The sequence below is a fragment of the Podarcis gaigeae genome, assembly GCF_964106915.1.
Source record: "Podarcis gaigeae genome assembly, chromosome: 6".
NCBI lineage: Eukaryota > Metazoa > Chordata > Lepidosauria > Squamata > Lacertidae > Podarcis > Podarcis gaigeae.
Genome location: NC_139682.1, coordinates 88,328,887 through 88,343,072, shown reverse-complemented (window position 1 = coordinate 88,343,072; position 14,186 = coordinate 88,328,887). Strand labels below are relative to the sequence as shown.

The 14,186-nt window shown below is 44.2% G+C and overlaps 1 protein-coding gene across 3 annotated transcripts in view; it reads left to right on the top strand.

The window, feature by feature from the left end:
* ADCY10 (adenylate cyclase 10) overlaps nt 1–13,389 on the top strand; it is an 80,611-nt gene extending 67,222 nt beyond the window's left edge. For all 3 annotated transcript variants that reach the window (XM_083743733.1, XM_083743734.1, XM_083743732.1), the window contains 7 exons: nt 1,435–1,639; nt 1,718–1,814; nt 4,812–4,927; nt 6,447–6,564; nt 9,080–9,275; nt 11,918–12,106; nt 13,004–13,389. In XM_083743733.1, coding sequence (XP_083599859.1) covers nt 1,435–1,639; nt 1,718–1,814; nt 4,812–4,927; nt 6,447–6,564; nt 9,080–9,275; nt 11,918–12,106; nt 13,004–13,198 — 1,116 coding nt within the window. In that variant the 3' untranslated portion in view covers nt 13,199–13,389. The remainder of the gene's footprint in view (nt 1–1,434; nt 1,640–1,717; nt 1,815–4,811; nt 4,928–6,446; nt 6,565–9,079; nt 9,276–11,917; nt 12,107–13,003) is intronic.
* The last annotated feature ends 797 nt before the right edge of the window (nt 13,390–14,186 follow it).

The window sequence follows — 14,186 nt, the reverse complement described above, 5'->3', positions numbered from 1 at the left end:
AGAAGGTCAGCGGTTCAAATCCCCGCGACGGGGTGAGCTCCCATTGCTCTGCCTCAGCTCCTGCCAACCTAGCAGTTCAAAAGCACGCCAGTGCAAGTAGATAAATAGGTGGTGGGAAGGTAGATGGCGTTTCTGCGCGCTCTGGTTTCCGTCACGGTCTCCTGTTGTGTCAAAAGGTTTAGTCATGCTGACCACATGACCTGGAAAGCTGTCTGCGGACAAACGCTGGCTCCCTCGGCCTGAAAGCGAGATGATCGCTGCAACCCCATAGTTGCCTTTGACTGGACTTAACCGTCCAGGGGTCCTTTACCTTACCAACAGTGCAGCTCAGAGAAGAAGTCCAGGGAGGCGCACCAGCTGCAGAAGTGTGTGTGTATGTGTTTGCATTAGTGCACCTTACTAGCTCCCTGAGGTTCATGTTTGCAACTGGCCCTTTGTCCTTCCTGGGCTGGGTGTGCACAGGACCCTAAACTTGGGTCATCTCCAGAGAAATGTTACCCACCCACCAGAGTCACTGACTCCCCCCTTGGCCCTCTCACTGGGGTGGAAGTCAGAATGAAAAGGGTCCTATTCCCCTAGTACCAGGAAGTCTAAAGGGAGAAGACAAGGCATTATATTTATATGCAACAGTAGCCGCAAGGCTATTGATTGCGAAAAATTGGAAAAGTGGTATTATACCGACAAAAACAGAGTGGCTTGCCAAATTATTGGAGTATTGCAATATATCCAAAACAATGGGAGAAATTGGAAGGATCTCAAAAGAGAAGATAAAGGACTGGAAGGTGTTTAAAGGATACTTCCAAAATTATATTGAAAAATCAGAACTCCTATTAGAATAAACAAGTTCCGTTATAAATATGGAAATACTAAATAAGATGGATAACAATGTGTAACAGAAAAAGAAGCAGAAAACTGGTTTAAAAGTATGTGAAAGAAAGTAATAGAAGTGGAAAGAAATTGCAATTGAGTAGATTGGAAGTTTATCACAAGGGTGGGGTGAGGGGTGAGGGATGGTGGTGGGGAAATGAAGTATTTGTGGGATTGAGTGTAGGTATGTATGGATGTTCTTAAGGATTGTACAAAATGTATGTTTGTATGTTTGTATATTCGTAACATGTATGTATTAATCTTGAATTATTTTAATAATAAAAATTTTAAAAAATGAAAAGGGTCAATGGAAGAACAGCATCTTCCCAAAAATTTTATTAGTTTTCACAATATTATAAACAAATGTACACACAAAACAGACAAACATAAATCATAGCCTTATTGAAAATTACAGTTATAGTTATTGTTATCAAGGGAAGAACAGCATCAATTCAGAGGGCTTCTGATCTATCAAGATGCTTCCTTAAATCCATTTCGAGTGCTCTCTGATTGAGAGCTCTCAATAGGCAACAAAGTTCACTTGTCTTATTGTTTGCATCGCCACAGATAATCTCCTCCTACATGGAATTCTCACTCTGCTGTCAGCTGATGGGCTACCAGCATGAATGGATGAAATATGAGTTAATGGCTATCCAACGTAGCGCACACCTTCGAGTTGTTGGAGAAGAGCTCTTAATCATAGCTAAGCTGGCAACGTCACTAGCCTACATGAAGCTCTGCTTGGGGAACTTGCCTTTAGCTGTCCAGCTTGGTAAGTCAGCTGGCCGGCTCCCAAATATGACTTTTGGGATCGAAAGAGAGGCAATTTTATGCATTGTTTTCTTTTCAGGTTACCGGGCGCATGAGCTGTGTGTGCAACTGAAGAAGCCCAAACTCGACTGCATTGTTCTCAATGACCTTTTCAACGCTCTTTTTCTCAGGACAAGGTACTTTGCCTCGTGCATCTCCCATTGTTGTCTTGCCAAATGAAGGTAGTTTTTAAAAAATGAGACTCAGAAGTAATATAAAACACAAGTGAATGAGAAGATTAAAGATTTTATTCTAAACAGCAAGCAATATACAGTCGTACCTTGGAAGTCGAACGGAATCCGTTCTGGAAGTCCGTTCGACTTCCAAAACGTTCGAAAACCAAAGCGTGGCACCTGAAGCTCCTGCAGCCAATCAGAAGCCCCGTTGAATGTTCGGCTTCCAAAAATGGTTTGCAAACTGGAGCACTCACTTCCAGGTTTGTGGCGTTTGGGAGCCAAAACGTTCGAAAACTAAGCTGTTCGAAAACCAAGCAAGCACTTCAATCTGCCACTTGGAAGCTCTCAAGAAGCGGTGAAGTGACTCCCCTAGGTAGCCTCAGTTTACACGGCCACCATGCATGAGCTTCTCTCTAAAGACTCTGCCCAAAATCATCTGATTTATAGCTAGCTAGCTTGTGTGGCTTGCCCGACTGGATATGTGCAGATCATTCATTACTGGTTACATGCAGATTATTCGTTAGCTACCCCCTCCCAATGCCCCACTTTCTCAAAACAATGTCCAACATCAAAGAAGGTACCTGTTATGTACTGAAGTTCTCACCCTGGGCCAGCAGGGGGATACTGTAGATAGTTTTCACTCAGGTCCACATATGCAAATAAGGGATTGAAAGTGACGTTCAGTGTTTGGATAGTTACAGAAAATGGTTACTGTTGCATTGTACTGGAGCTCTATATAAGCAGGCTGGCTGAACCCTTCAGTTCTGTTCTGGCCTGTGAATGAACGAGCTGTTTGAAGAATCGCTGTGTCGTCTGATATGTTCACCCACAACTTAACAGTACCCAGCACTATTACTTCCTTCCAACCGATTAGGGCATTAAATGCTGTTCTTCAGGCCATCAAAGAACTGAAGGAACAGAGGCAGGAAGATCACGAACTCCTCAAAGTACAATTGATCTTCCAGATAGATTGCCCATACACTAAAACGGCAGTTTTAAAGTTTCTGTCACAGAGAATGACCCTCCTCCCCTAAGATGAAAAAGAATCAAGCCCATCACAATAGCTCTACACCTTATGCAGAAAAGTAGCTCTACACCTTATGCAGAAACATGAATTACAGTGGGATACACTGACATTATCTGGTGAGGGACACCTATGTTTCCTGTAGCAACAATACTATGGGTGGATGTTACGGACAGATCTTTCAAGCCCCATGTTGACACCAGTTTGTAGTGTAGATACAACAGTGTGCTTTCATCCTTGAGGTTCAAGCAAGGCCGGATTTAGGTTTGATGAGGCCCTAAGCTACTGAAGGTAATGGGGCCCTTTATATGTCTAGCTGTCCTTTGTTGACAACAAATTGCCACTGTTTTTTGTGTTGAATATATGCTATACGGTACAGTCATACCTCGCTTCCACTTCATGTTGCGTCTTTTCACGTTACGTCCCACAGCAACCCGAAAGTAGTGGAACAGTTTACTTCTGGGTTTCGCCGATCGCACATGCGCAGAAGCACTAAATCATGCTCTGCGCATGTGCAGAAGCGCCAAATTGCGCTGTGTGCCTGCGCAGGCAGACGCAGCACTTTGAGTTGTGGGCATTTCACATTACGGATGGGCCTCCGGAACGGATCCCGTACGTAACACGAGGTACCACTGTATTTTATGGACCTAATAGGTATCTAAAGCCATTTGCACATAACAAATAGGATTAAGTTTGAGAACCAAGGTACCACTGTATATAGAAATGAGCAAGCCAGTGATATTTTAGGGAGCAGGCTAGCAGGGGGCCCCCATTACTTACATCATAGGAGCCTAAACAACACAAAACACTGTTGCTGTATGTAGGTTTTATTTTATTTGTTTTATATCTTATATTTTGGAAATGTACATATAGTGGGGGTTTTTTCCTTTAATTTTTTTGGGGCCCCCAAGAGAATAGGGCCCTAAGCTATAGCTTGTTTAGCTTATACGTAAAGCCAGCACTGGGTTCAAGTCACCTTTAAGCCCCTCACATGCTATTTCTTGTGAACGACATTGCAAAGAGGACAACACAGCTTTTGCATTCTCACAAAAAAAGCGCTTTGGGCAACAAACAGTTTGGAAAGCCTACATGAAGTGCACAGCTATGATAAGTTAGCGGCTGCCTAGTATGGCCAGAAAAATGCCCACCCACCATGTTGCTGTCAGGAGTTCAGCCTGCACTCGAGTAGGACCGTGGCAGAGACACATGCCCAACTGGCATTTTCCCTCCCCCCTGGTCGATTGTTTCGGAGATTCAAAGGTTTCTTCAGCCCGAACATCACAGCGACTGATGCCAACCGACACCAGGCACACTCAGGGATCCGCAGAGTTTGTGCAGTTGCGTAACAGACCTTAGCCTCTCAGCATTTTGGCTAATCTACTTTATTTACATATAAACCCACACAGAGAACTGCAACATGGCTCCCTCTCTCTCTCTCTAGCATCAGAAAGCAAAGAGAGAAAGAACAAAGGACAATAGTCCCACTTCACGTAACACAGTAACACAAACATCCTGTCTCTGTCACTTCCCACTCTGTGGAGTCAAAACATATACAGTGGTACCTCGGGTTAAGTATTTAATTCGTTCCGGAGGTCCGTTCTTAACCTGAAACTGTTCTTAACCTGAAGACCACTTTAGGTTGGGGCCTCCCGCTGCCACCGCGCCGCCAGAGCACGATTTCTGTTCTTATCCTGAAGCAAAGTTCTTAACCTGAGGTACTATTTCTGGGTTAGTGGAGTCTGTAACCTGAAGCGTATGTAACCCGAGGTACCACTGGTACTGTCATGTGATATACAAAAATCCCATGACTGCAGTCATGGAGCAGGAAGTCTAACAGTTTTGACAACAAACCAAGCCAGCTTTGGGAAGAACTGCAGTACCTTACCAGAATTGCCTGGAGAGACTTTTCCCCCAACCCTTGTGCTTCTCTCTAGATACCAGGACTCTGTGCATGTGCTGAGCTGGCTGGAGGACTTATCCATGCGAGATGATAATGTCATTGGGCAGGCCTGCTTTGTGACTGGCTGTCTCGATCTCATGCTTTATGCTGGTAAGAACTGTGCGCTTATCACTATGTGGCTGGTTTTTTTCAGCTGGAACTCGCTGGAACTCATTTCCGACACCTCTCAGGTGGGCGCACAGGGTCCCTGGACCTTTAATGCTCTATTGACCCTGTGCCACCACTGTGATTGCCTCCTCGCTGCCACCAACCCGTTTCTCTCGGGTACACACGAGTCCAGACAGTTGTTAACATGAACAAATCATCAATTTATTTTATAAGCATGAACAAGTTTATGGTTTCAGTTCATTTTTCTTGGCAGTTTCTTAATCTTAGTTTCTTTATTGATGTATACATTCCTAACAACTTCAAACTGATTATCCCAACTTTCTATCTGACTCCACCTAACAGGTCCTCTCACTCTCTCACATTAAAACTAGACCAACCCACAGACTTATCCTCCCTCTTCCTTCTCCAGCTCCCAGCTGACTTCCACACAACTCCAACTCTAACTCCTCCCCTTCGGTTCCCACCGGCCAATCACTTCACACTCATTTAACCCTTTCCTTATGACCCACCTAGGAGGCAAACGCCACAGCGCCATTGCCATTCCAAGAGAACAAGGGAGGTTTTCGTGGTGAGTTCCAGCACCTCTTTTTCTAGAAAAATAGCACTGCGTGTGACGTCCGAGAAACAAGTAGCTATCTGAAACATCGATAGCCCACCTTGTAGCAAAATATTCTCAAGGCATCTTGAGAAGAAGAAAACAGAGAGGAATGCCAAAGAAAGGAAGCAAGTACAGTGGTACCTCGAGTTAAAGAACTTAATTCGTTCCGGAGGTCCGTTCTTAACCTGAAATTGTTCTTAACCTGAAGCACCACTTTAGCTAATGGGGCCTCCCGCTGCCACTGCACGATTTCTGTTCTCATCCTGAAGCAAAGTTCTTAACCCGAGGTACTATTTCTGAGTTAGCGAAGTCTGTAACCTGAAGTGTCTGTAACCTGAAGCGTCTGTAACCCGAGGTACCACTGTAACTGGAAAGCATGGGTCTCAAAATGTACAGCTGTTAAGGCTGGTAAGGAGTTGGTTAAAGGAAAAGAAGGATGAGGTTTGTACCAAAGGGCATGTTTTCAAGTTGGAAAAGCGTTTTCTGTAGGCAACTCCTCCCTCAAGACTACGAAAGCAGTGGGGCAGACAGAGTGCCACCTCTTGGACTTCTGCTGCCTGAGGCGAGTGCATGACCCTGCCTCATGGACGGGCCGGCTCTCTGCATTGGGGAATACTTGGAATGTCCCAACTGAACTTCACGATGAAATTTCATAAATGCAGAGGATGTCATTTCAAAATTGAAATCCATACGTTCAATGCTTTTTTTCTATATAAAAAAATCGTTAGGGGGTACTCTCATTTTCCTACTCATATTGAAATACTACCCCTCAATGAGGCCAAACTTAAATTCACAGAATGTTTAGGGATATGCGTACCCCCAGAAAAAGCACTGCATACGTTTATTTCGTTCCCTGTGAGATCAGAGGCAGGCTGCTTTTTACAAGTGTCTTTCCTTTTGCAGGTTTTTCATTTAAGTCCTTTGACTTCTGCCTGGACTTTGTTTTGAACCAGCAAATGAACTGCATCCTTATGTCTCAAAACAGCATCATGCTTGGCCTGTATTCTTCTCTGGCGATTTGGTAAATTTTAGCACTCGGTGTTTCTCATCTCAACCTTAAGACTGCATTTGGTGGACTTGTAAAAGGGTAAAAGAGTATTGGGAGATAATCCACTATGAATTGGAGAAAAAAAAATGTTTAAAAGTACTTTTCAACGCCCTCCTCAAAAAAAAAACAAAAAAAACCTAGAGTCCTTTTTGTTGGGGATAATTCGGACTGAAATTCCCAGGTGTCAGAAAAGCTTATTTATGTATGCTACTACTGTGGCCCATGTTTTGTTAGCCCCAAAATGGAAAATGAGCAAAGAAGAATGGCAACTTAAACTGATGGAATATGTGCAGCTTGCAGACCTAACATATAGAATTAAGAGAACAAGAAGAACATAGGTTTAGAGAAGATTGGAAAACGTTTATTGAATGTATAGGAGGAAACCGTGTACACTTGAAAACGTTGGCAGCATTAAGATAACTTCAACAGTGTAAATAAGTTTTGATGGATGCAATAACAAAATACTGAATGATATGGTTTATATAAAATATGCAGGGATTTATGATATGCAAAATACCATGGAAAGAGAAGAAGGGAAGTCATTGTTATTTTAAGGATGTAAAACGAGTTTTTTAAATTGCAAAACAGAAAATCTAATAAAAATTGGAGAGAGAGAAAGAATGGGTGGTGGGGCTGTCCCATAGATGGCGTCCCTGCATCACTTGCCTAGTTTCTTAGAAAGAAACAAAATGTTGTGGGTGAAAAAGGCCAAAAAATATTTAAGCAACACACACTAATTTCCATGTTTAAGCCATTTATTCTAGGGCCAATACAGTACTATGTTTATTTGCCACTCTGTTTGGAGGGGGCAGTGTTTGAGGTTGCACTTTTCAGTTGCACAGCTCTACCTCTCTTTCAAATCGGAACCAGTGAAGGCGGTGAAGGTGTGAGTGTCTGGAGGTGGTTGGAGGATGGATGGTGGCTAACAAATTGAGGTTGAATCTTGACAAGACAAAAGTACTGTTTTGGGGGGACAGGAAATGGGCGGTTGTAGAGGACTCACTGGTCCTGAATGGGGTAACTGTGCCCCTGAAGGACCAGGTGCGCAGCCTGGGAGTCATTCGGGACTCACAGCTGTCCATGGAGGCACAGGTCAATTCTGTGTCCAGGGCGACTGTCGGCCAGCTCCATCTGGTACGCAGGCTGAGACCCTACCTGCCCACAGACTGTCTGGCCAGAGTGGTGCATGCTCTAGTTATCTCTTGCTTGGACTACTGCAATGCGCTCTATGTGGGGCTACCTTTGAAGGTGACCTGGAAACTACAACTAATCCAGAATGCAGCAACTAGACTGGTGACTGGGAGCGGCCGCCGAGATCATATAACACCGGTCTTGAAATACCTATACTGGCTCCCAGTATGTTTCCGAGCACAATTCATAGTATTGGTGCTGACCTTTAAAGCCCTAAATGGCCTTGGTCCAGTATACCTGAAGGAGCGTCTCCACCTTCATCATTCTGCCCGGACACTGAGGTCCAGCTCCGAGGGCCTTCTGGCAGTTCCCTTGCTGTGAGAAGCCAAGTTACAGGGAACCAGGCAGAGGGCCTTCTTGGTAGTGGCGCCCGCCCTGTGGAACATCCTCCCATCACATGTCAAAGAGAAAAATAGCTACCAAACTTTTAGAAGACATCTGAAAGCCGCCCTGTGTAGGGAAGCTTTTAATGTTTAATAGGTTTCTGTATTGTAGTGTTTTGTTGGAAGCTGACCAGAGTGGCTGGGGAAACCCAGCCAGATGGGCGGGGTGTAAATAATAAATTATTATTATTATTATTATTATTATTATTATTATTATTATTATTATTTTAAGATAATGCAAGGTGCTTGCAACCTTAGAAATATCACAGCATCAAGGGTGGACCTGGCAGTGGCATAGCGTGGGTTGTGAGCACCCGGGGCAAGGCAAGTAATTTGCGCCCCCTAACCCATGGATTTGCGACCCCTAACCCGTGGATTTGCGCCCCCTAACCCTAATCCCCAGATGTTGTGCCTGGTGCGGTGCGACCGGCCCCCCTGCACCCCCCACGCTACGCCACTGGACCTTGGTAATAGGGCACCCTCTACAAGGCCAAAATCTGACGTGCCCCTTATCCACTGCCCCCCCAACTCACAGTGAGTAGGCCGCTGGGCTTTGGGTAGGAGGCGCAGCGGCTCTAGGAGGGTCTTAGAGCCCTCCCAGCTCCTTCCCTAAACTGGGCAGGCACATGCAGGACTTTAGGAAGAAGAAGGGAGGATTCTAGGACATGTCAGCACCCTTGCGCTATAGCCTCCTTCCCAAAGCAAGTGCTTCTTGGCCTTTGGGAAGATGGTGGAAAGGCATCCACTTGGCCCCTGAACTCTTTGTGGGGAATCTGGTCGCGTTGCCCTAAATCCACCTCTGACAGTCTTTTAGATCTATTGTCCATTTGTGCTGGAAATTGGAGCTTAGAGGCTACAGCTTTAGAAAGAGGACTCTCCTCTTGACCTATAACTGACATCGCTCCGTCTTACAGGTGTGGCAGACTTCAAGAGTGGGATGACTTTATGGAGCTGTTTGAACAGGCGAGAAGGTTGGTGAGGAGAACGAGCGCGTCGCTTTATGCTAACCATGGATTCTGCAAGTTTGTGGAGTGTGAGGCTCTGCTGCTGAGAAAATATATTGAGGAAAGGCCCGGGAAGGCTCGTGAGATGCGCAACAAGATCACAAAAGTAAGGGCTTGGAGGTGGGCTCTGGAAATTTCCTCTGTCTCAAGTGTCCCTGCTCCTGCCAACCTAGCAGTTTGAAAGCACGTCAAAGTGCAAGTAGATAAATAGGTACCACTCCGGTGGGAAGGTAAACGGCGTTTCCGTGTGCTGCTCTGGTTCGCCAGAAGCGGCTTAGTCATGCTGGCCACATGACCCGGAAGCTGTACTCCGGCTCCCTCGGCCAATAAAGAGAGATGAGCGCTGCAACCCCAGAGTCGGTCATGACTGGACCTAATGGTCAGGGGTCCCTTTACCTTTACAGTACACCAAAAGATAGGAGTCACAGCATGTATTGTCTCCCTTAGCCTCTTGAGACTACACTTTTGCAACACATTAAATACAAGATAATAGCCACCAAATAGCTGATTCTGGGATGGACTATGTTGCTTCTCCTTGGGTCTTTTTGCTCCTTGCCATACTGAGCTAAAAAAAGGTAAAGGTACCCCTGCCCGTACGGGCCAGTCTTGACAGACTCTGGGGTTGTGCGCCCATCTCACTTAAGAGGCCAGGGGCCAGCGCTGTCCGGAGACACTTCCGGGTCACGTGGCCAGCGTGACATCGCTGTTCTGGCGAGCCAGAGCCGCACACGGAAACGCCGTTTACCTTCCCGCTGGTAAGCGGTCCCTATTTATCTACTTGCACCCGGAGGTGCTTTCGAACTGCTAGGTTGGCAGGCACTGGGACCGAGCAGCGGGAGCGCACCCCGCCGCAGGGATTCAAACCGCCGACCTTTCGATCGGCAAGTCCTAGGCGCTGAGGCTTTAACCCACAGCGCCACCTGCGTCCCATACTGAGCTAAGCCGAGGTTTATTGCCTGAGCTGTGACCTGCGGTTACGCTATCTCCTCTCTAACCCTGAGCTGCATCCAAGAAGAAACCTTGGCTACAGTTTGTCTTTAGTGAGGTGAGGGCTTCATCGCAAGCCACAATTTGGACAGCAGTTTGGCTCCCTGTCTTGTGCGAACTAAAAAGGGAGAAGTCGTGTTTTGTCTTTGCTTCCCATCCTTCTTCTCCTATTCAACCTTGCCATCCTTCTTTTTTTCCTCTCTTTTTTTTAAAGAATATTTATTGACATTTCAAAAATAATACATTATAAAAAACAAAAAAGAAAGAAAAAATAACAAAAATACAACATAAAAACAATTAAAAACCCATAAAATTTCCATTTACTTATTTTCTTTTAACTTATTTCCCAGACCTCCTCTCGCCTCCCCTTTTTGTATTCCAATTCAAATTTTTAGCTCAGCAAATCCTCACCAATAGTTATTACTTATTTCTAAAACCCTGATTTTCATAGTCTCTTAAAGCATTACAGCTGGGAACCACTTAATTTCTATCAAACATCATTTTAACATTAATTATTTTTACAATATTTCTGTAAAGAGTCCTTAAATTTCTTCCAATCTTCTTCCGCTGACTCTTTCCCCTGGTCTCGGATTCTGCCGGTCATTTCTGCCAGTCCCATATAGTCTATCACCTTCATCTGCCATTCTTCTAGAGTGGGTAGATGTTGTGTCTTCCAGTATTTTGCAAGAAGTATTCTTGCTGCCGTTGTAGCATACATAAAAAAAGTTCTATCCTTCTTTGACACCAATTGTTTGTTTTTTTAAAAAAGATATTTATTAACGTTTCAAAAGTTATACAGAAAAACAATAATAAAAACAAAACACAAACAAAAAACATATCAAATATAAAAAATACAAAACTAAAAACAATTTAAAAACAAGTAAGATTTCATTCCCTTATTTTCTTATAACTTACTTCCCAGACCTCCTCATACCTCCCCTTTTTGTATTCCAATTCTAATTATTAATTCAGCAAATCCTCACCCTTAATTGTCATTTAATTTTCAACCTTTCTTTTCTTTTTACTTAATCATTACAGCTGAAAACCACTTAGTTTCTAAACCAACATCATTCTAACATTCATTAATTTTGTAATATTTCCCAAGATAGTCCTTAAATTTCTTCCAATCTTCTTCCGCCGTCTCTCTTCCCTGGTCTCGGATTCTGCCAGTCATTTCTGCCAGTCCCATATAGTCTATCACCTTCATCTGCCATTCTTCCCGGGTGGGTAGATCTTTTGTCTTCCAGTACTTTGCGATGAGTATTCTTGCTGCTGTTGTTGCATACATAAAGAATGTTCTGTCCTTCTTTGGCACCAATTGGCCGACCATGCCCAGGAGAAAGGCCTCTGGTTTCTTCAGGAAGGTATATTTAAATACCTTTTTCATTTCATTGTATATCATTTCCCAGAAAGCCTTAATCCTTGGGCACGTCCACCAAAGGTGAAAAAATGTACCTTCATTTTCTTTACATTTCCAACATTTATTATCGGGCAAATGATAGATTTTTGCAAGCTTGACTGGGGTCATGTACCACCTATATATCATTTTCATAATATTCTCTCTTAAGGCATTACAAGCCGTAAATTTCATACCTGTGGTCCACAACTGCTCCCAGTCAGCAAACATAATGTTATGTCCAACATCTTGTGCCCATTTAATCATAGCAGATTTAACAGTTTCATCTTGAGTGTTCCATTTCAACAACAACCTCACCATCCTTCTGACTTTGCCTGGCCTGATTCTTCTATTGCTCCCATTAGAATTTGGAACAAGCAATTACGCAGTGCTCCACAAGCCCCGTCTACTATTCCAGGGTTTACCATATGAAGGCCTACGTCGAACTCATGCTTGGGCAGGACGAAAACAGCCAAAGCTTCCTTGAGAAGGCATTTGAGGTCAGCGAGATGTATGGAAACCATTTGGAGCAATCCTGGCTGGAAATTACCAAGGTAAAGTCTTGAGATCGCCAGTCAGTAAAAAATATTTTTCCAGGGACAATGGACAGTGGACCAGGCAGAGGGCCTTCTCGGTAGTGGCGCCCGCCCTGTGGAATGCCCTCCCATCAGATGTCAAGGAAATAAACAACTATCTGACTTTTAGAAGACATCTGAAGGCAGCCCTGTTTAGGGTCGTTTTAAAGGATGTTTTCATTATGTTTTTAGACATGTTGTAAGCCGCCCAAAGTGGCTGGCAAAGCCAGCCAGATGGGCGGGGTATAAATAGTAAAATAATAATAATAATAATAATTATTATTATTATTATTATTATTATTATTATTATTTGTGATGCCCAAGAATAACATGGTGGTATGTAACAGGTTGAGAGTAAATGAAATAGGGGATATAGATATAGATATAAATGGGACAATCCTGAGATTGGACCAATATTCCTGGGAGACGACTATATACAGAATGGCATGGCTGGTGTGGACTTTTGATTGATCTGTATTTCTTAATAAAAAGGCAACAACTTTAAAAAAACCTCAATTGCACACGATTAAACATCAGAGTGGCTTAATATCTTGCGCAGCCTGCTCTTTTCCATGTGGTATGCTCGGAACCTTTTTTTCAGCCAGAACTCAGTCCCAGCAAGGAAGAAGTTCATGGTGAGTTCTGACACCTCTTTCCCTGGAAAAATAGCACTGGCTATGTTCCTTGCCAATTCCCACCTAGCAGAATGGTGTGCTGGCCAGAAAGTGGCCCTTTCACAACTGTGTCACGATTCTAGGGTGCAGAGATAGTACCAGGCAAAAGATGAATGGATTCCTCTCCGCTCCCCTCTCTCTACCCCAAACGGACTCTCTCAAGTAACATTCTGAACAGTTCCTGTTTCCTTATTTCTCCTAGGAGTGGTGGTTCACTGGCAAAAGTCCCATGGAAGATTACTGGTTAAAGACGGCTCCTAATTTTCCCATATGGGAAGTAGGAATGGCAGAGAAAGACGTGGGAGCCTTCCATAAAAACAAGTATCTGTTGAATGTGCCAGAACTGGACATAGACAATCCATTCCCAGACTCAGTGAGTGAAGATGAGATAAGCTGAGATAATTCTCAAGTGCACCAACTCTCTTCAGCAAATCCTTTCTTCCTTTGCTAAACTCTAATATTTAGCCTGTCCGTCCCATTTCCTTGTCACTTTATCTTTTCAAATAGATAGCATCCCATAAAACCTTGCAACAGAACACTGAAATTCAGCTTCTTCAATGTGGATTTCAGTAAAGCTTTGAAATGAGACGGTGATATCTATTTAAGCATATTTTCATGCTTTCATTCCACAAAACACAAAACCTACATGTACTGCTTGCCCTTGGCTGAGGGTGCTTCTGAACAAACTGATTGTTCAGATTCCTTTTTTTTCCAGTCCTGTAGCTTTTTTCAGGTATACAGGGCCGAGGCCCATTTAAGGCTTTAAAGGTCAGCACCAACACTTTGAATTGTGCTCAGAATCGTACTGGAAGCCAATGAAGATCTTTCAGGACCGGTGTTATATGGTCCCGGCGGCCACTCCTAGTCACCAGTCTAGCTGCCGCATTTTGGATTAGTTGCAGTTTCCAAGTGACCTTCAAAGGTAGCCCCACGTAGAGCGCATTTCAGTAGTCCAAGCAGAAGATAACCAAAGCATGTACCACTCTTGCGAGACAGTCTGCGGGCAGGCAGGGTCTCAGCCTGCATACCAGATGGAGCTGGTAGACAGCTGCCCTGGACACAGAATGAACCTGCACCTCCATGGACAACTGTGAGTCCAAAATGACTCCCAGCCTGTGCACCTGGTCTTTCAGGGACACAGTTACCCCATTCAGGATCAGGGAGTCCCCCACACCCTGTCCCCCAAGAAAAGTACTTCTGTCTTGTCAGGATTCAACCTTAATTTGTTCGCCGCCATCCATCCTCCAATCTTATATTGGAGTGGCACCAGAAGAAGTCGTAGAGATTCCCCCAAGACGAACTGGCTTTGAGTGGATTCTTTGGCGATCACTCGTAGCTGTGTAAGATCGTCTTCCATGAACATGGTCTTAACAACGAGTCTGTAA